The following is a 21,505-nucleotide window of genomic DNA, read 5'->3' on the forward strand; positions in this document are numbered from 1 at the left end:
AGGTTTTACATTCGATTTTGTCGTTCTTTTGTCAGATTCTCTCTAGATTTAAATTCAATTCCATAGTTTTTTGGACATTTTTAAATCATCATTACAAAGGTCTCACACATCTAACAACATTTCTTCATCGGTTGAGATGAGAACAACAAATTAAAGAGGAGTGTCAAAAACACTCAACCGAAAAACATCCGAGTGGGATGAGTGTTCAAAAGAAAATATGCAAAAAGTCTGAAGGCCTAACTATAATAAGCATAAGCAAACATAAGCTTATGTCAAAAATCCAACGAAAATTCACTTAAGTTTGCGAGATTACTGCATAGCCATAATGCAATTTTGCTCACGTATCTACATGTCAGATTTTACTTATGCGGCGAGCGACTGGGATCGCTCTTGCTTAAGTGTGGTTAAGTTAACGAAACTGAGAAAAATTGAACGAAACGGAGCTAGATTCCATTATTTTCACTCGTATTGAGATTCTTTATATTCGCACGTTTACTTATGCGCACATATGCTAGCTTATGCCTATTATGGTTGGGCCTTGAGTGTAATAACACACATAGATGAAAATTTGAATTTGATGACAGATGATGATGATGATTATCACAAATGTAACATTACCAAACATATTAGGCGATTCCACAACAGATTTTTTTATTTTGTAATAAATACGAAGAAGAAAAAGAGTTAAATGCGAACACCGCCTTATTACCCATTGGCCTACTAGATATTGAGACTGCTAGTAGCCAACTTCACGTTGGTGTTATCTATTCCTTAACTGTGCCAGCCCCTCTAAAAGTTCAGCGTTAATATGAAACTTCTGGACCCGATTTTTGTACTTGCTTCATTTTGTCAAACTTTAAAACAATGGATGCATATAGTTTCTTTGGCGACGGAGTTTGAAAACTAACTATAATTTTCCCCACCTACAAAAGGGCTAGTAACTTAAGAGGTGGCATCACTTTTAAGGGGAACTTTGTACAAGAAGAAGTATCGACTAGCTTTCTATATCTAGTGTGTCAATATTATACCCCAATTATAAACATTGCATGCGTTAGACACAATTGTCGCACTCAAACTTAGTTAAGGTCTCCATCTCCATCCACTTTTACGTGTTACCTAAGGCAAAGAGAAGCAACAAAAAATAGATGGTAACTAGATGCTACTTAAAAGTTTTGGGTTATATCTTCAAACTTTCTTAACTTCAAAAGTTTCATAGCCTAGGATAGAAATAATTTACAATCCTTTGATTATAATATCATAATATCTTCGTGTTCCATCATCTCATCTCCATCTCCATTAAAATTCAAATTATGTCTATACCCACAATCAAAGTGTATTCAAGTAGAAAACTATTCGAAAGTACCAAAAGCTAAACAAAGAAAGAAATAAGAATGCCCCTTACTGATTGCAAGGGACACATAATGGCGCCCGACAAATGACAAATGACAGCAATGCGCCGTTATTCAATGCCTACGAAATTATTCAAATAGGATCCTCTGGTTGTCTCATTTTTCACCATCAACGTGTACAGTACGTGTGTATAATCAACTATTTACCCGGTTTTTTGAGCATCACTCGAAGTCAAAGTTGATTTTGTTGGATGTGGCTGCGGGGTTTCGATTCGAGTACGAAACTACCCTTTTTTCTGCAACAAAATAAAAAAGAACAAAAATTATTATAAATTATTCATGAAGATTAATATGAAACCATTGCGTTCCTTAGAGTGACAAACTCTTGGAAAATAATTTACTGTACATATAAAATACATCTATAATGTGTGTGTTACGTATTATATTACAGACGACAAACAACCATTTTCTATAGTAAATATTTTCTTGCTTAACTTTGTGATGATCATCAGGTTAAATACTTTTATTGTACTCGATTTTCAGTTTGAAACGTGAATCAAAACTCACCCCTGCTGATATGTTAGCCTTGGTTGCTCTTGTCGAAGCTGGTGAACGTTCACGCAAGGAATCTGAACCAGACACCTACACCATTCCTGAAACATATTTCCCATCAGCAAAATCCTATTATCCCAACACCCAAAGCATGAACATGAACAACAACAACAACTATGAATACCAAAATAATGACGATAACGACATTAGCAGCCCGTGGGTTGAGCCATCAATTGTTGACTACTATGGGGTTCCTTATAACTTAGATGCTATGCCAAAGTATGAAATCGCTCGGGAACATAAATATGGAATTAATCGTAAGTATAAAGTTTGATACAAGATTAACATGAAAGGTTTTACTTTATTTTTATTTATAATTACATTTTAAACAACATCCATACATCGAACTGCGTATTATAAATTAAAATTAATGCAATTATTTTTTCACATTTTTTATTTAATAATTTTAAATTTAAAACTTAATTGAATTTTATTTTATTTTTAGTTTTGACAGGTCATACAGAGTAGAGCAGCTGCTGTGACCGCCAGAAGACATCACTTTATGCGTTTTGATTTTTTTGTTTGACGTTTGGCCCCCCTGATACTCATTTTTAACAATATTTCGACGTTTAACTTTTTGTTCTCAAAAATATAAAATTGAATCTGAAATTTTACAATCACACAGAATGAAACTAGGTTTTCTTATTTCAGTAGTAAATTAGTCGAAAAACATTGCTTTTCCCTTCCTTAAATAATAGGGTACCAAAGAAACCTCTTGATTGATTTTTTTTAACTGTTTCTTACTAATTTTAAAATCAAATTGTTTTAGCAAAAATGCTTTCATAAAGAAAAAAGTAAGAGCTTATGTCAAAGTTGTCAAAGTGGCAGCTAACACTATATGTAACATATTTGTTTGCCAAATAGGTACTAGACTTTTCTAAATAACACTTACACATTATAAGAGCACTAAACAAAAAGTTCATTTGATTGAAACCTCTCAATTTGAATAAATTTAGACAACATTATTGACAATTGCAAGCGAATACTCCTCTTAATGAAATGTCAAAGCCAAAGATTTCAAATCTTGTTTGAAAAACACTTAACAAGCAAGAAAAATGCATTTACTAATTTCAATTTGTATACTTAAATTATCTTAGTTTCAGTGATTGCAATTATTGTTTTTACTATTTTTAAGCTCAGAGCAGAGAAGGAAGCTGTCAAAAAAATATCTGTGTCAATTTCTTAATTAGATATACACAATGTATTATCAGAATTTTCGGATTGTGTTTAATGCTAGCTCGGAGAGCGCCCTATGAACTCCGAATAAAATGGCCGAGCATAGGAATAAAAAGTTGAGTGTGGCCGACTTCACGATTGTTTTGTGTAAAATGAAAGACACAACTGTCACCGTTTAATACTTTTGACAGTTGAGTTCTCCAGTATGTTTCATAAATACATTGGAAATGTCTTGCTCAAGCTCTGTTCAGTACCCTGCTTTGAGTTTAAATTGAAAACGCCTAATATTGTTTAATATATATCAACTGAACGAATCTAACATAGTTCGTAAACGAACCTTTTCCACCATTTTTAAACAAATGTTAAATAATGGCTTTGAAATGGGACCTACTAAAATGAAATAACAATTTGTTATAACCTGGTGAGTTCTAAAATCATAAAGGTTACCAAACACTTCTTTTGAACATATTATCATCAAATTAAATAAGTCTTAGTACTACACAAATATAATTTTGAGCCAGGTTCATAAGAGCTTTCATTTTCCTTTGCTTCTGCAGATGTTGTTTTATTCTAAATACGTAGTTCAAAATATTTTGGTTTTGTCCAGCTATCACCTTTCTTGAGCAGCAATTCCTAATTTCGTACACTTAAAACTTTGACAACCATTTTACTTTAAATGTGTCTAATCGTATGATATCTAACGAAGATTGTTCCGTGCAATTTTTCAAACGTTAATTCACAATCCTCAATATACATACAGTAAGGGACAAAATAAATACGCACCGATGTAATTTGTGTGTTGGTGCTACAATGGATGACAATTAATAAGCTAATAATAAAAAAAAAATATCGAAAATTAATTTTTTATTTCATGTTTTCCAATTTAATACTTGTTAAACAAATTAAAATTGATACAGAAATATTTAAATCAATCAAAATTTAATTTTTTTATATAGGACAAAATAAAGTACGCAATCAATAAAAAGTTGGAATTGAACTTATTTAATAATTCGTATGCCCTCCTTTAGCCTCGATAACAGCTTGTAGACGCCTTGGCATACTTTCCAAGAGATTTTTCAAATGTTGGGGATCAATATTTTCCCAGGATGTCCGCATGGTGTCAAATAAGTTGTCGCGATTCGTAACTTCCCCCTTTTCGAGGTTGGAGTCCAAAATAGACCACAAATTCAAGATTGGATTCAAACCTGGTGATTGGGCCGGCCAATCGAGCAGTTTGATCTTGGAAGAACGAAAGAAATCCTGTGTTTTTCTAGCCGTATGCTTAGGGTATTTGTCTTGCTGGAAGACGAAGACATCTTTCAGACCCACCGTCAGCAATGACTCCTCCAGATTTTCATTGTTAATATCAATGTAGACATCTCCTGTCGTTGTTGTCTCGATGCAAACCAATTTTCCCGTTCCTGACTATGCGAAACACCCCCAGACCATAATGCTCCCTCCACCGTGCTTAACTGTTAATAGAAAAAGATCAAATTCGCTCTGGTCACTCCAAATAACTTCTTACAAAAAAAAACGAAATCGACTTACTGATGTGTTCTTTGCAAACTCTAATCGTTTAACTTTGTTCGCTTTTCGAATTAAAGGGCGGCGTTGAGCAAATCTATTTTTGAGGCCTGCTTTTAAGCGCCTTCGTATTGTTTTTTGTGAAAAATTTTCTCCAGTCTTTTCTTGAATAAAACGACTGGAAATCATTCGATTTTTTTTACTTCCCGTATAATTTTTCGATAATCATAGGAACTAGTCTTTCTTTTTCTACAGCGACTAAGTTTATCATTTACCGAACCAAGTATTTTAAATTTGTTTTTGAATCATTCTTACAATTTCCCTATTATAAATGTTTTTTTTTGTCTAAAACAACAAGATTTCTAACTTGAATTGAAATGTTCCGGCATTTCGATTTATTTCACCTACGCTCTTTACGCAATGTTGATAACTGTCCCAAAACTGAGACAACATGTTTGTCAACAAAATTGAAGTGCGTACTTTTTTTGTCTAGTATAAAGTATAGCATAATCATGACAATTCAAACTTTGCGTACTTTATTTTGTCCTGTACTGTACATACGTTAGAACGCATTTCAGAAAATAATGAATGAAAATTCCTTTGAATTTAACACCAAACTAAAAATTGTGTTCGAACATCAGTGAAAACTCTTGAAACACGCTTGCAATGTGCGTGTAGAGTATCTGAGAACTTATCCTCAAAATCGCTGATGAAATTTGATGTTCTCATTTTAAAACTATTTTCTTTATAAACATTGTGATCGATGGCCCTCCATTTAAACAGTTTCTGAAGCTGTCATCATTTTACATTTGACAAGTAAAGTCTACCCATCAAATTCTGATTCAGTACTTGATCGCCGAGGAAAAAAAAATATTGACGTTTATTTTGCTCCAAATCAATTACGGCGCCATTTGGTTTTTTTTTTTTTTTGTTTTCCAAATATATTTGTTGGTGTGAACTTGTTTAAATTTTTGTCTTTTACGATTGTAATATCTCTTTCTCTTTTACAGGCTATCCAGCTAAGCGTTTTATGGTTTCAAAAAAGAAAAGATCTCTAGGTTCTGGTCGTTTTCTAGCTGAACCAATGTCTGCTGTTAGTCTAACACCGGAACGCTATGCCAAACTTTCAAAATCTCAGAAATATTTTTAAATATACAGACAAAATTGAATTAAAAATTGTCAATCCGTTAAAATATAAAAACAAACAATATACATATACATCTATAGTTATGCAAAAATAATAGCTTAAGTAAAATTTATAATAGGTTTTTTTTCCAGCTGATCTTACACAATGAATTTTGATATTTTTGACGTTTTTCAAACATTGAATTGACATAAGCCTTTGGTAAGTTGAGGCGATCTGGGAATTTACATCATCGTCACAGGTTCTTCACCTTCATCGCCACAGGAGATGGCGTCAGTGTGTCCAAGGTCTTAAGCAGTATTAATATAACTCACCGTTATCATTACTCGTTGTATTTGGAAAAGTTCTGAATTATTTATCTCACTTATTCACATCTGGAACTCTGGTAAAAATGTTCGTCTAATATCCAAAGTATCAATCTAAAAACATTGTTTTTTAAGCTTACTATTTCGCACACATCCTTAAGGTACCAAAAACAAATTATTAAACTATTTTTAAACAATAAAAATCAATTACTATTAATATACAAATACAATATGAACCTATACAGGGTCTACGTGAATAACACAAGCATTTTCTAAAAATATTAAAATCTCACAAATCACAACCTCTGAAATTAAGAGATTTAAAATGTATTTTCAAATTGAATTTTCATTCGCACATATAAAATACCAATATACCCACAAACATTATAAATATATTAATGTTGAAATTAAAAAATAAACTGCACCTGTTTCATTATTAATTAAATCAATTTTATCTATATTCACACTATAAATCTTATACCATTATGGAACTTTTTAAAAAATACCAACATTTACCAGAAAAAAAGAACAACAAAATTAACAAAGCATATTTAAATATGATATTTATTTTTTATTTATAAACTAAAAAGTTAATTAAAACCTAAGAGGCTCAGAGGAAATACAAATGACTGTTTTTGAAACTTAAAAAAAAAATAAAAAGAATTATTTATAAATATTATTATATATAGTACCTACGTGTGTGTGTATCATTAAGATATATACAAAACTATATAAATTAGTGTAATAGAAAAAATATGAATGTTACAAAATAATAAACATAATTGTGGTGTATAAAAATATTATAATAAATAATTAAAACATATTATAGTTTGTTTTTAACACACAAAACAAAACAATTAAAAGTTTATATGTTTTTAATTTATTTTAACATTTTTATTGACAAATAAATACATATATTTATTTTTGTACTTTTTGTTATTTTTTAAAAAATCGTTTATATTTTATAAAAATCTTAAATTGTTAACATAAAACACAAATAGAAATGGAAGAAGTTAAACTTATGTATTTTGAGTTTTTCGCTATAGTTTATTGTTCTTTATAGAAAATAAATTTTATTTTATTTTAAAAAAATTGTGTTTCTTGTGTGTATTATTTCTTTCGGCTAATTTACTAATTTGACGTAGCACGCAGAATGCTTTTTAATGCCACTTTTAACTGGAAAACTTACAGCAGAAAACCGAGATGTCAAAAAAATATAAGTGTTTATTTTTTAGCTATTTTAGGGTTCTGTTTCATTCTTTATTAGAGCTAGCTCGGAAAGCCCTCTATACCATCTGAATAAAATGAGATGATGGAGTAAAAAGCTAAGCTCGGGTAACTTCATGTATGTTTTTGACAGATACCAAATTCTAAAACCTTTGGCAGTTGAATTCTCCAGTTTGTTTCACACATACAGCGTACTCGACATGTCTAGGCAGGGCCGTCGAGAGGAATTCTGGGCTCAGGACGGAAAAATATCCGCATATTTACCATTTTTTTCAAAGTTCATGCCTACTATTGAACGTTCTAATTTCATTACGAATAGCATGAAATTAGTTGGAGTTAACGGAAATAATAATTTTTTGTTTGCAAAGTGAACCGAAAAAAAGTGTTAATCATCAAATAAATCTCACGGGTATCGTTTAGTTGAAATGGAGGATGGATAAAAAATAATTCTACATGGAAATGAATTATTTGAAGTGATTTGATATCATTAAAATGTTTAGTAAACAACTTATTCAAAATACTAAATAATAATCAATTAATATTACGGAAACCACAATTGAAAAACGTTTGGGTGGGATTTTTCGGTCCCCCGAAACCGAATCGAAAATTTCGTTCCCAGCAGAAACAAAAATAGAAAAAAAGAAACTTTACAAAAACAGAAACAGAAAGTTGACGGGCCCCTTATTTTAACTTTAAAAATTTTAAAAATAAAATAAATTTTAAATTACATTTTAATAAAATAAGAAAAGTGAAACAATTTATTATAACTTTCTTTCAATAGTTCAAAGTTGCCCAATTTTGTATGAAAAATGTACGCCAAAAATAATTAGGGGCCCAAATCGGCAAGCTTGTGACTGATAGATTGGTAGATAACATGCAAACAGGGGCCCAATTGTGAATGCATGAATGATTTTAAATTGTGGGCCCCTAAAAATAAGTAGGAATAGGTGATGATGAATATATAGTATAATCAAAAAAGAAAACACACTTCTCATTGCTTTCAATTTTTTCCCCCTTCCTCTCCTCCCGACGGGGCTGTGCCTATGCTCTGTTCTGAGTTGTAGAGAAGAATACCTAATACATAATAACTAGCTATACAAAAAATGTCCAGCAGTGTTAAATTGCATGATCTTGGTGGCCAGTCGTATCGCCACTACGAGAAATTACGCTGCCAGAAAATGTCTCTTGCAATAAAGCCATATTTGCCATCATGTTGAAAACACATATTCTCCAAGACGCATTCTTCAATAGCAGGCAAAAAATAGTCGGTTATCATATTACCATAACACTCCAAATTGATGGTTCCATCGTCTTTTTCAAAGAAGAAAGTTCCAATCCCACCTTCGGGCCAAAGAGCGCATTAAACATTGACTTTTTGTATATGTAATTAGGCGATCCATTTTCGTCAATGTAAGACTCTAACTGAAACGAAATTGGGTTAACAACTTAGTTTGGCAGAAGTAGAATTCCAGCCCTATACTTTTGAAACCGCAAAATTGATATCCCCTTTTACTAAATCTTTGCCATTTTATCCACAAGGAAACACAAATCTTATTTTAATAAATGCGGAAATTATATTTAACGGTCTTTAAATTTGCATTCCAATGAAATCAATTTTATTAGAAGTTCACTGAAAAGTTAGCGAAGAAACACTTTCCTATCTGTCAAGTTCACTTATGTCAAAATGACAGTTGATCATGATTTTTTCATTCAACTGCAAGCTGAACTTTATAACTGTAAGTTAATTAATCTCTGCACAATTCCCTTTAACGTTTTTTTTTTCAAATTGGGATAGGAATAACTAATATTTATTTCTTTCATTAAAAAAAAATACGAATCATATTGGACTTTAAGAGCACCTAAAGGCCCAACTATAATAGGCATAAGCTAGCATATTATGCGCGCATAAGTAAACGTGCGAATACAAAGAATCTCAATACGAGTGAACATAATGGAGTCTTGCTCCGTTTCGTTCAATTTTTCTGATTTTCGTTAACTTATGCAAACTTAACCAAGAGCGATCCCAGTCGCTCGCCCCATAAGTAAAATCTGACATGTAGATCCGTGAGCAAAATTGCATTATGGCTATCCGCAGTAATTTCACAAACATAAGTGAATTTTCGTTGGGTTTTTGAAATAAGCTTATGTTTGCTTATGCCTGTTATAGTTGGGCCTTAAGAAGTGTTTTGTAGACAAGAATGTTTTTGATAGTTTTTGTACAATGAACTGAAGGTAGATTTAAGTGAAGAAAAAGTCTGAGTTTGAAATGTTTGACACTTGAAAAACTAACTAGATGCCTTGGTTAAAATTATGTACCAAGGACGCAGTTGACTGCAAATGAAGTCTGTTATGTTGTCTGAACGTGCTCAATGGCAATTATTTTCTGTTACTTTGGACAGATACAATTTGGGTTTTACATAGGCTGTGTTTAATGTCGTGTTGGATAGGGTATATTGGATAGGTGGATTTTCAGATACCTTGTTGAACGACTTGGATAGATATATTAAGATAGCTGTCAAAAAATAAAAACAACTTTCAGCTGTTCACAAAAAGCAGAGAAACATTTAATCTTCGAAGTCAAAATTGTTGTAAGATAAATATATTATATAATTCAACTAATTCATAGGATGATGATGAATTGATAGTTGCATAACAATTTAGTAAATAAAAGATAACCTTAATCTGTAATCTATGTTAAATTTTCTCTTGGCTCCGTTGGAACTCTATACAATTAATAATTTACTTGCAAAATCTCCGGTTTTAAACCATTAACGTTTAACAGAAAACTATCCTAACAGAAACGAGGAATATTATAAAGTGACAACACCTAGATATAGTTTGGAAGAATTTCGATCTCATTTCCGAATGGGCAGAAGTTGCTTGCGGTAAGATTTTGAACTGGTTTGTTCACAGTAGATAAAGTTTCTTGAACTTTAACCATGTGTTGAATCAGCTGTTCTGTCAGATACCTACATACCCCAGATATTCAATTCAATTCAATTCAATTATATTTATTGAGACTTTTTTTTTACATTTAATACATTTGTAAACTTAAAACTAAGAGGAAAATAAAAGTAAATATTTAGCTGACTTAGACTTGGTCTTGCTTAACTTAAGATACTATTATAATGAAAAAGCGGAACTAAAACACGTTTCTTTTTGTACTGGTGTTAAAAAGCGAGTTACTTAAGGAAGTAGTGTTGCTCAGGCACTTATTCATTTTGTACATTGGACTTAAAACTAGATAAAAACTTAAAACTAGGAAACAAAAGGGGAGCATCAGTCAAACCGACCAGAGAGAAATTCTTCCACAAGGGACGATTCAACTGACACCACAAATCTTTATTCTTAGATTTTATTAATATTTTAAGAAGTAGATACAGACTTAGTTTTTAATATTACATTTGTATATATACATGTACATATCATTTGTGATTTTTGTTTATATTTTTTAATTACATTTTGGTATGAACTTAACTTATAATGAATAATTCATTTTTTTTTTTTATTTGTATTTAATATGTAGGATATGTATATTACTTTTGGTAAATATAATTAGAAATTATATTTCTATTTATGTTTCTGTTTCTGTTTCTGTTTCTGTGCCGCCTGGAGTCAAAAAGGACCTACAAATCCCCAGAGTCATGGACTCTTGGAATTTCCAGGTCCAATCTGACCCCAGGCGGCAGTTTTATTTTACATTTAGTTTTGTTAGCCTCTATATATATTAGGGCTACCCCTCCCGTAGAAGGAAGAGAGGAACTCGTTGACTGGAACTATAAAACTTTGAGATGTCAAAGCATTGGCTAAGCTGATTGGAGAAGCGTAGTACCTATCGTCGACAGCGAAGTTGATATTCGTAGTATAGATATTTTTAATGAGAGGGTTTTCGTGAAAATTGTAGGTATGAATTCTTTTGATGGCTAGCTCTGTTAAATATGCAAGGAGAGGCTTGATTTGGGAATCGTTGTAAATGGACAAGTTACTGAACCATTTACCTCCAGGTCTTCTATATTTGTGTAGACATGCTCTCAAGATGAATCTTTCGAATAACTGGAGCTCCTTGGCTACCGTTGGTGATATTTTAAACCATGTTAAGAATCCATATGAAATCACTGGTCTGATAAGAGATTTGTACATGAGGATTTTCGTTTTTTTCTCAACAAATGTTGATCTAAATAAATATTTTAACTGGGCTGCTGCCGCTTTTGCTCTATTAAGCGAGAGTCGAGCATGAGGATTCATTCTTAATTTTTCGTTCATGTTTATACCCAGATATTTCAATTGTTTTTTGAGAGGGATTGGGTGGTCGTTGATAACAAGTTTTAAAAGTTTACTCTCCCTAACCGCCAGATGGTGGCCTCTTGGCGATGCATTTCTAAAACAAATAAACTCGGACTTTTGGAAGTTTATTGAGATACCCCAGTAGTTAAAATAGTTCAGTAACTGTTCGGCATGAGATTTTATTGCATTAAGTGCGGTGTGGGGTCTTTCATGAGCAGCAAAAATTAAAGTGTCATCTGCATATTGAATGGACTTGGATGCACCAGATGAAGAAGGTATATCGTGCGTGAAGATATTATATAGAAAGGGGCCCAAGAAGGATCCTTGTGGGATGCCCGTACAAATTTGTGTCAAATCGGAAAAAGATGAACCTATCTTGACTTTGAAATATCTATTGGCTAGAAAACTGTCAATTATTTTAATTGTATTAAACGGAAAGTTGAGTGAGATCATTTTAAAAATAAGGCCGTCGTGCCAAACCGAATCAAATGCCCTTTTAAGGTCTAAGGAGCACATTACTGTACATTCCTTGTTTCTCAGATTTTCAAGTATAATGTTTTCAAGATACATGATGGCATGCTCGGAGGAATGATATTTTTTAAAGCCGAATTGAGTGTTAGGTATGATATTATTGTCTTCACAATGAACTTCTATTTGTTTAAAAATTGATCTTTCAAGTATTTTGCCGAGATTTGAAAGAAGTGAAATTGGTCTGAAATTTTCAACTTGATTGCAAGAACCTTTTTTCTTAATTGGCAGGAGAATAGCTTTTTTCCATGCCTTAGGAAAGTATGCATTATTTATGCAGTTATTTATTAAAATTGTTAAGGGAGTTAAAATTGGATTTTGACATTGTTTGATGAAAAAGTTAGACAACTTATCCGGACCAGCTGATTTTTTATTATTTAAGTTCGAAATTGTAGATTTTATAAAATCGGTTGAAACAAATGAATTTGAAGAGACTTGATCTGAACGGTTAAAAGGTGAGAACGAGATAATTGATGAGTTAATATGAGATGCAAGGTAAGAATTTTTTAATGAAGCAATTTCAGAAGCGGCTGATGGATTAATTAATGAGTTTCTGTTACAGTATATTTCACCATAGAAGTTTTGAAAAGCAGCTGCTTTTTCAGAGTCTGTGGAAAGCTGGTTGTTCCTAAATAGAATTGGTAACTGCGAAGGATCTAAATTATTATGTCTTCCTGTTATTTTATTGATTTCCCTAAACACCATAGGAGATGGTCTTAGATTACGAAGCCTACTTTGAAGGTTATTGTTCAGATCAATTCTGATTTTATCTTTAATTATCTTGCTAAGGCATGAAATTCGGGAAGAGAGTTCGGTATAATTTGGGTTTATTCTATTTCCATTTGCATGAAATATCCGTTTAAGTTGTCTTTTCCAGATCTTTCTCATTTTCATAAGGTCAAGCGAGCTTGAACTGATATTCTTATAAGAACTCTTAATTGTTTGTTTTTTGGAGTGCTTCAACATACAAGCATTTAACGAATTTGCAAGATAATCGATATGGCTGTCAATATCTGCATTTGAAAGATTTACATCATTTGGAGGTAAGTTAGTATTTACTAACCTTTCAAGATCTCTGTTACAGTGAGTCCAATTTGTGAATTTGAATGATCTGGGGAGTTCATGCATGCTAGGGATAGGATTGAAGTTAATAATATGAATTACTAGTAACACTGAAAAGTGATCGGAGATAGCATCTAAAGTTATACAAGAAGAATTTTGAATTTGGATTGGGCTGGTAGTCAGGCTTGGAGAAGTTAAAAAGAAATCAATACATGATGATGACCTAGGGAAAGTTGGTTCACCAGGAGATGTAATATCAACATTAAATAGGTTATTCTGATACCAGTCGACTAAATTTTTGCCATTAAGGTTTGTGACTGTATCACCCCAAAGTGGGTGACGGGAGTTAAAATCACCGCCAAAAATAAAATGGTTAAAATCTGAAATCGCACTAAACAAATCGTCCAAAGCCTGATGCAATGAATGTCCGATATTACCTGGAGTATAAATCGAGACTAAAGCAATTTTGTCTACATGTCCGTTTCTGTCATTAGATTGAATACTTATAATTGTAGCTGAGATAATATTATTATTAAATGATATATTAGAGAAATTAATGGAGTCTTTAATAAGAATACCCGTTCCTACACCCGAGTCGTTTCTAATAAATTTGTAATTTTTGAAGTATTTTTTGTGTTTTGATTCTAAACGTGTTTCTTGAAGAAAAGCTACAGTTGGATTAATATCTTTCATAAGAAGGCTCAAATCCAAAACATTTCTCATTGGAGACGAGCGAACTAAGGTTAATGGACAGCGCTTTTATATTCATGGTGAAAGATTCATAATAAAGTCGAGATATTTCCCCGCTTTATCTTTTTCGTCTAGGAGTTGATACTCCGACCAAAAAACTTTAACTTTTGCTATCAAAATGTTGATCGGCAAACCGAAAAGTTTTATAGATTCATTCATAAAATCACCGAATATAGATGAAGAACCTACTTTGGGAACAGATGTTTTGTTATTGGCAGGTTGGTTTGAAATGTTATTTTTAACCATATCTGCGTAAGAGATCTTTTGATTGTTGTTAAAAACAACAGAATTGACCTGAGCCACTATTGAAAATTTAATTTTATTGCTAAGTGCAATTCTTTTTTCTTTATTTTTCATATATTGAATCCTTTTAGGGCAATTACTGTAATTAGCCGGATGACCAAAAATTTCACAGTTAACGCAGTATGGCTCTGAGAGGGAACCATCCTCATTTGCCTTAACTGAGCACGCCTCTGGATTATTGGCATCGTGCGCAATATTACATTTTACACACCTTGGCTTATACGCACAATATCTTTTGCCATGACCAGGCCTTTGGCAGTTGTAACATTGTAATGGGCCCTCTCTTTTGAAAGAGTCCCACCAAACTCTGTGGTGAAGCACAAGTTTAATTTTTTTAAGTTTAGAAATATCAACATAGCTGCCGACAGTACACATGAAAATATCAAGGTCAAAGTTATTTTCTCTTGACCATTTAGTAGTAAAAGGTTTAATAAGAATAATATTTAAGGAATTATCTAATTTTAAAAGTTCCTCTCTTACCTCATTGGGGGGGTAGTAGCCCGTTAAGCCTTTCATCAGAATTGAAGGATTTCGCAAAGATTTAGGTGTAAATGAATAACCTTCTATTTTGTTATTCTCTTTGAAATTATTAAACAGAATGTTATGCAGGTTTACATTTTTAACTCGAATTGCCGAGTTTCCATGACCACGGTTGACGAGTTGCACTCTATTGAGATTCATTTCATCGGTGAAGTTTTCCATAAGATATTTATGAATTGCGATGGTCTTTAATCCCGAAACGTTGATGTATGGACACCATTTGTCTCCCTCAGGCTGATGGTTAATAACGTCACTAGGTGTTTCTTTATCTTCATCCTTGTCTTGGTTTTGAAGTAAAATAAATCGGTTGTTGTTGTTGATGTTCTCTGTGTTTGATTTTTTGGAAGAGGATGGCAAGTTGTTTTGTGCAGCTCTCTTTCTCCTTTCAACTACTTTTATAAAGCAGTCGTTGTCGTTTGCAAGCAATTGTTGCAACTTGTTCGATGCAACCAAACTATGATCCGTTACTTTGTCTGTAACGGTTGAATTAATATCCACTTTGGAATTTGGAGTTTCATCCATCATTATATTTTCTGAGGAAACAAAATTACTATAGCAACCCTCTACATTTGAGTAGATTTTATTAATATCCGCTTTATTAAGCAAATCTGATGGTTTTTTGGCCGCACCGCTCGAGCCAGCTATGCCCTTGATAAATTTCGCGGGTGGCTTCTGCGGCCACCCTCCAGAGTCATTCATTTTTGGAGTGAAAAATGCCCGTCTTTTTTTACCACGAACCACCTTTATATAGGGAATACTATTATAAACAGCGGAGTTAGAGTTTGAAAAACTATTCTTGATTTTGGAATACACTTTTGCAAATTTTATTTAACTTTTAATTTACTTGAAATATAGAAATAGAAATATGTCACGAGAAACGAATGAATGCGACCGCACTGTTCGACGTTCGAAACAAGAATCTACCCCAGATATTCTTGGATACCTTTTTTGACATCTCAGCTGTTTTTGATCAGCTGTTATTTTGCACGTAAAACACTAACAAAAAGGTATCCGGATACCCTATCTGTCTAAGATTCAACGCAGCCATAGTTGATATAAAATTGATTAAAATGTTTTACGAAAAATCTGCCAAAATATGAAAGATCTTTTAATATGATGGACCTACACAACGTTAAATAGAGATAAGGGCATTATGCATGGAACACGACACAAATTGTTTTTCGGTAAATCTGCCGAAAAATCTAGATCTGCTGAATTGATCTGAAATAAAAAATAAATCAATTGCAAAGAGGCGAAATGTGTCTTTTGACAGTGATTTCAAATTTTCTCTTCTTGATAGTTGAAAAAGTGGCAACCATAGATTATGCGAATAAATCATTAATATTTTGTTTATCAAAGAATTGCGAAAGCTGGTGTTTACAAAAAAATTCTTCACTTTTATAAGGGAATAGCTAAAATTTAAAAATGTTTGCATTTTTCTTTGTATACAAATTGAAAGTCCAGATTTTGGCCTTAATCAGAACACTTTAACTGCTTCTGTTTTAAAAAAAATATCCTGCTAAAAGCATTTAAATAAATACATTAATACGTTCTTTTTAAGTTTTCATTTATTAACAAAAGGTATAAAAATAACTTATCCTAGATTACAATAGTTGTATATAAGGAAAGTATTAGATTTGAATAAATAACATTGTTAACTTATACTTTCAAATGCTTTGGGTTTGGGTATTCAAAACTTAAATATACATATACGGCTATTGCCATAACAAGAAAAGAATACATATATATATATAAGTCCAAATGCAATAAGTAAATCGATACTGATGGTGATCTCAATTAATCAATAATTTGTAAAAAAATGATAATTTCTTTTAACAACCCGAAAATTTCAATTCAAAAACAAAATTATTATTGGATCCAAGGAGATAGAGAACAAATTAGCGGCTCGTAATATTGATCCATTTCAAGAGGTTTCAAATTAGTCCAAGTGTCAATGTCAGGATTATACTCTTGAATCGATCGCCAACACGGATGACCGCCACAAATTATAATTTTATTTCGAAAAACGTGGGCATTCACCGATGAACGGGCATTAGGCAATGATGCCACCTCACTCAGTTTATTATTGGTTGTATCATAACGCAAGACAGTACTCACATGATCACCATTCGTCTTGCCTCCAATTATGTATATATGCGTACCGATTCCAGCTAAACTGAAACTTTTAAGTTGTCTCTTGGGTAAAACTTCAAAAGTCCACTCACTGTTGAAGAAATGGTAACATTGCAAGAGACCGTTTTCAAAATCCACAAGGCACAACCCTCCATTGTGTGCTAATATTCTAGAATTCTTGCTTGGCTTATATAAAACGTGGAAATCATACCAATAGCCTTTCGCAACATCGTAAATCTCTCCCAAATCAACGAATTCATCGTTGTTCAATCCTCCAAAAACGCACAAATTTCCATCCAAATTTGCCAGCTGACAGTTACTACGGGTTTTTCATAGGATTTTCATAGAAGAGAAAATCCTTTAACTCATCTTCGCTAAGCACCATTACATTTTGTTGCTTTATAACTTCCTCAAAGTGAGCATAGGCATAGGCCAAACAATTGTCTTGGAGCGCAGGGAATTTAAACTCATTGGCTAATCGAAAAAAATCCAGACAGTTTTGAGGTGTAGTGTGTTTGTCTATGAAATCATAGCAGACATTTAATAGATCGTGCAGCTTTAAGACTTCCGCCGTTCGGAATATTCTTTCCACAGTCTCAAGCCTCAATTCAATGCAACCCGAATACAAGAAATCTATGACCAATTTTAGAGCGGAAGCATCGATTTCTTGGAGGTTTATTATTCTGGATTCTGATTGCTCATCACGAAATATTTCAGAAAAATAATCACTGAGAGCAGTTAAGACAACTGAATGAACTTCTATTTCAATCGAATTGCTTCCAGCATAGATAATGGTATCGCAAAATTCGACTTTTTTATATAAATTCAACAATTTTTGGGATATATTTGCCGAGTGTCCATCACATTTGTAGAGGAATGTTTCGGTTTCTTTTGCTAAATTTAGTGTTGTCATTTCGGAAATCTAGATGAATACATTTTATTTCTTAAGGAAGACCCAAAATAAAATCGTGGTTCAGTAACTTACTGCTTTAAAATAAATTTTTGTAGGGAGGAATACAAATTTAAATTTCCAAAACTTAAATCAAAAGAGCGAGCGGCGACAACTTTTTTGTTTACAAAATATCAAAAAATTAACCTCTCTAACGATCTGTAGCCATTATCTCAAAGAGCGGATATTTTAAGAACTATGGAGTGTATAAACAAAACTGTGATAGACGCGTTCAGATGTTTGGACGGGCCTCTGCTGATTTCCCTGCTGATGTTTGAATTTCGATTTTTGTAATTAGATGATAATGTTCAAAAAACTAATTGCACATAGTTTTTCTTTGAATGATGAAACTATTTCTGGTTTGAGTAATCTATCAAAATATAACCATATGTTAAGATTATTTACTTGTTAATCTCGAAAAATTCGAACTCATTTCTGTTTTCTGCAGTTTACTGTTGCTTAAAATTTAAATTTAGAGTAAATACATATGAATATGTGAATGTTTGCGTTTTAAATTAATTTAAATATCACATTTTGTATTTGAGAAAGATGCATTTGTTAGATTTGCACAACAATTCATATATAAATGCACCCCATGTTTTGACGTTTTAGTAAAACAATGACACCCAATGACATTAAATCTGATTTCGGTCGACATTCATTTGACGTTTCAAGATTTCATCGCGCTCCGACTAATTAAAAAAAATGAAGTTTTGACTATATTTTTGACTTTTGTTGTTTTCTGTCAAGTGTGAACAGAGAGAGTACACCGTCTTTAATTTTTAAAAAAGTGAAAAACTTAATGTTTGGTTTCTGTCAATGTTATCTGTGTTGAATATCGATCTACAAAGAAACCATGACAAAAATAGATAGCATCTACGATTTTGACGTAATAAACGGGTTCCAACAAATTTTTAGCAAGCAAAGTAATATATAGCAGAAAATAAGATTTAGACACCTTAAAAAACCAGTCAAATGAAAGGTCTATTTTTTTTTTTAAATTGTAGTTTATAGAAATAATTTCACATAAAACGGTCTAATACGTTTGCTACTGCTAACTCTGCCTTACAAACAGTCCCTTTCGATGGTATCGCCCTCTATCCATAACTAGTTGTTCTACTGAGACATTTTTCCATAATAATTTTTGTACTCACAACTAACTTCGCGTCGCTGTTCCTCTCTTTCCGGTTCAAATTTTGACAGAACAACAGCTAAAAAATGGTACGAAAAAATAAATCGAAATATATTATGAAAATCTGTAATTTTAACTCTAATTAAATGAATTCAAAATATTAAAAAACTATTGGTAAAAAATAAAAATCAAACTTTTCATTCGAAGATTATGTGACTTCAATTTTATGTGAATATTTACCAAAGTGAATTTTGTATTCGCGAACGACAGACAAGTGAATTTGAAAGAAATCTAATGATGTGTGTATTTTCTTTTATTTAATTTAATAGGCCAAGCGTACAAAGAAGGTTGGAATCGTAGGTAAATATGGTACCCGTTATGGTGCTTCCCTCCGTAAAATGGTGAAGAAAATGGAAATCACCCAGCATTCCAAATATACCTGCACATTCTGTGGCAAGGTAAGTTTTTGATATACTCTCAAATGTCTAGAAATAGAAAATAATTGGAACTTCTTCTGTTTGATCTTTTATAGGATGCCATGAAGCGTGCCTGCGTCGGCATCTGGTCATGCAAGCGTTGCAAGCGTGTTGTTGCTGGTGGTGCATGGGTGTACTCCACAACTGCTGCTGCTTCTGTCAGGTCTGCTGTGAGGCGTCTTCGTGAAACCAAGGAACAATAAACTGTTCACTTGTTAAGGTTTTACTAGGATTACTATGTTTCATTGGAGAAGTGTTTTTTTTGCTTGGAACTGTTCTCACCAGACAGAAATGTGAAAATAAAAAAAATGATTTTTTTAAAGAAGTGAGTGTTTTTTGTGCAAAATATGGTTATTTCAGAACCGGATAAAAAGGAATTTTGGACCATATATGAAACAAGTTATAATATATTCAGAGGAAATTGCAACTATTTTAGCTTGGAGTGATTCTGTGTGCTCTCATTGTATACATATTGGATTGTTTACTGTGGTTGTTTATCAGATGTTTGATTGATTGGGAATTTAAAGAGGCTTGCGTCTTGATTTGTATTTTATGCCTAGAATGTCTTACTTAAAACCTTACAAGATATAAATATCAGTTTCAAAGAAAACAATGAATACTCGGCTTTGTCACAAGCCCTCGTCGCATCGGAATGGTAACAAAACAGTGTCGGCTTTCATCCAAACAACAATTTTTTCCCAACATTTTAAATTCGTGATAAGTTTCATGTCTTTTAGCAATGCGATTGAAGGTATGGAAGATTTGTTTGCCATTCGTTGCAAGAGTATTCTATTCTATTGGAACATATAGGTACCAAAAACAGATGCTAAAATAGATTAGATCTAAAACTGTCAAGTTTTAAATTTACGAAGGTTGAATACCGTTTATTTGTACAGTTGTGTTCAAAAAAATAGGAGTGCCTGTTCTTTTTAGATTAAATCGTAACTCAAAAGTTGTATAATTTTTTAAATTTATTTTTTCTTTTGTACAAAATAGGTTATCCAGTCTTTTATTATTATGCTTAAAGACTTCTTTGTTTAAAACAAATAAGGTAGTAAAAACATGAATTTTATCAAAATAAAGCCACAATGTTCAAAATAATAGGAGTAAACAAAATAAAGTACAAAAAACTAAAAAAAATATTCAATATTAAGATTTTTTTGTCAGTATTTTGTGGAAAATCCTTTGTTTTTTATAATTGCTGCACATCTGCGTGGCATAGAGCTCACAAGGGCCTGACAACGCTCAACTGGAATTTGGTTCCATGTTTCCTCGACTTCGTCCCACAACTGCCTCGAATTCAAGGGTCTTAGTCGAGAAACACCCTTTTTCACATCTGCCCATAAATTTTCTATGGGATAGAGGTCAGGCGACTGAGCTGGCCAGTCCATGACCTCAACCCCATTGACCCGAAACCATTCCTTGGCAGACTTACTGGTGTGTTTCGGGTCGTTGTCTTGTTGAAATACCCATTTAACCGCCATATTCCAACTCGCATAAGGCAGCATCACACTGGACATTATATCCACATAAACGCGCTGGTCCATCGTGCCAATGATTTGATGTATGGGGCCAACACCAGCATATGAGAAACTGCCCCATGCCATCACTTTAGCACCTCCATGCTTTACCGTTTTAATGGTGTACCGATGCTTAAACTCGGAATTTTCTGGACGTCGGACGCATTGCCTAGAGCCAGTTCCACCAAATAAAACAATTTTGGTCTCGTCAGTCCACATAATGTTTCGCCATTTCTCTCTAGGCCAATTAGCATGGCTTCTTGCAAATTTGAAATGAGCGGCTACATGTTTTTTTGTAAGCATCGGCACTTTTCGTGGACTGCGAGCGGAAGGATTGTGTTCCAACAATCGCCTTCTTATTGTTACACTACTTACTGCCAGACCTAGATCTTCCTGGATCATCTTATAGGACGCAAAAGGATCCTTTCGGCTGTAGCGAACAATACGACGATCGGCATTTTCACTCGTTTCTCGTTTTCGTCCCCGGGTTT

The 21,505-nt window shown here is 32.8% G+C and overlaps 3 protein-coding genes across 4 annotated transcripts in view; 2 read left to right on the top strand and 1 right to left on the bottom strand.

Moving 5' to 3' along the window:
• Nucleotides 1-5,814, top strand: part of LOC129951161 (uncharacterized) — a 37,965-nt gene extending 32,151 nt beyond the window's left edge. For both annotated transcript variants that reach the window (XM_056063183.1, XM_056063182.1), the window contains exons 4-5: nt 1,893-2,218; nt 5,672-5,814. In XM_056063183.1, coding sequence (XP_055919158.1) covers nt 1,893-2,218; nt 5,672-5,811 — 466 coding nt within the window. In that variant the 3' untranslated portion in view covers nt 5,812-5,814. The remainder of the gene's footprint in view (nt 1-1,892; nt 2,219-5,671) is intronic.
• Nucleotides 5,815-16,494: 10,680 nt separating this feature from the next.
• Nucleotides 16,495-17,958, bottom strand: LOC129952405 (kelch-like protein 4). Its single transcript, XM_056064965.1, has one exon. It carries the CDS (start codon nt 17,848-17,850, stop codon nt 17,257-17,259), a length of 594 nt encoding a protein of 197 aa, XP_055920940.1. The 5' UTR covers nt 17,851-17,958; the 3' UTR covers nt 16,495-17,256.
• Nucleotides 17,959-18,967: 1,009 nt separating this feature from the next.
• LOC129950201 (60S ribosomal protein L37a) lies at nt 18,968-19,819 on the top strand. The gene is made up of 3 exons (XM_056062047.1): nt 18,968-19,107; nt 19,348-19,476; nt 19,551-19,819. The coding sequence occupies exons 1-3, from the start codon at nt 19,105-19,107 to the stop codon at nt 19,695-19,697; spliced, it is 279 nt and encodes a 92-aa protein (XP_055918022.1). The 5' UTR covers nt 18,968-19,104; the 3' UTR covers nt 19,698-19,819.
• Nucleotides 19,820-21,505: the final 1,686 nt, after the last annotated feature.

The sequence above is a fragment of the Eupeodes corollae genome, chromosome 3 (assembly GCF_945859685.1).
Source record: "Eupeodes corollae chromosome 3, idEupCoro1.1, whole genome shotgun sequence".
Classification (NCBI taxonomy): domain Eukaryota; kingdom Metazoa; phylum Arthropoda; class Insecta; order Diptera; family Syrphidae; genus Eupeodes; species Eupeodes corollae.

Bases quoted from the DNA above. Each gene is read 5' to 3' on its own strand.
- LOC129950201 (XM_056062047.1), top strand. The intron at 19,477-19,550 runs GTAAGTTTTTGA...GATCTTTTATAG, and splicing joins CCTGCACATTCTGTGGCAAG to GATGCCATGAAGCGTGCCTG.
- LOC129952405 (XM_056064965.1), bottom strand. From the start codon at position 17,850: ATGACAACACTAAATTTAGCAAAAGAAACCGAAACATTCCTCTACAAA.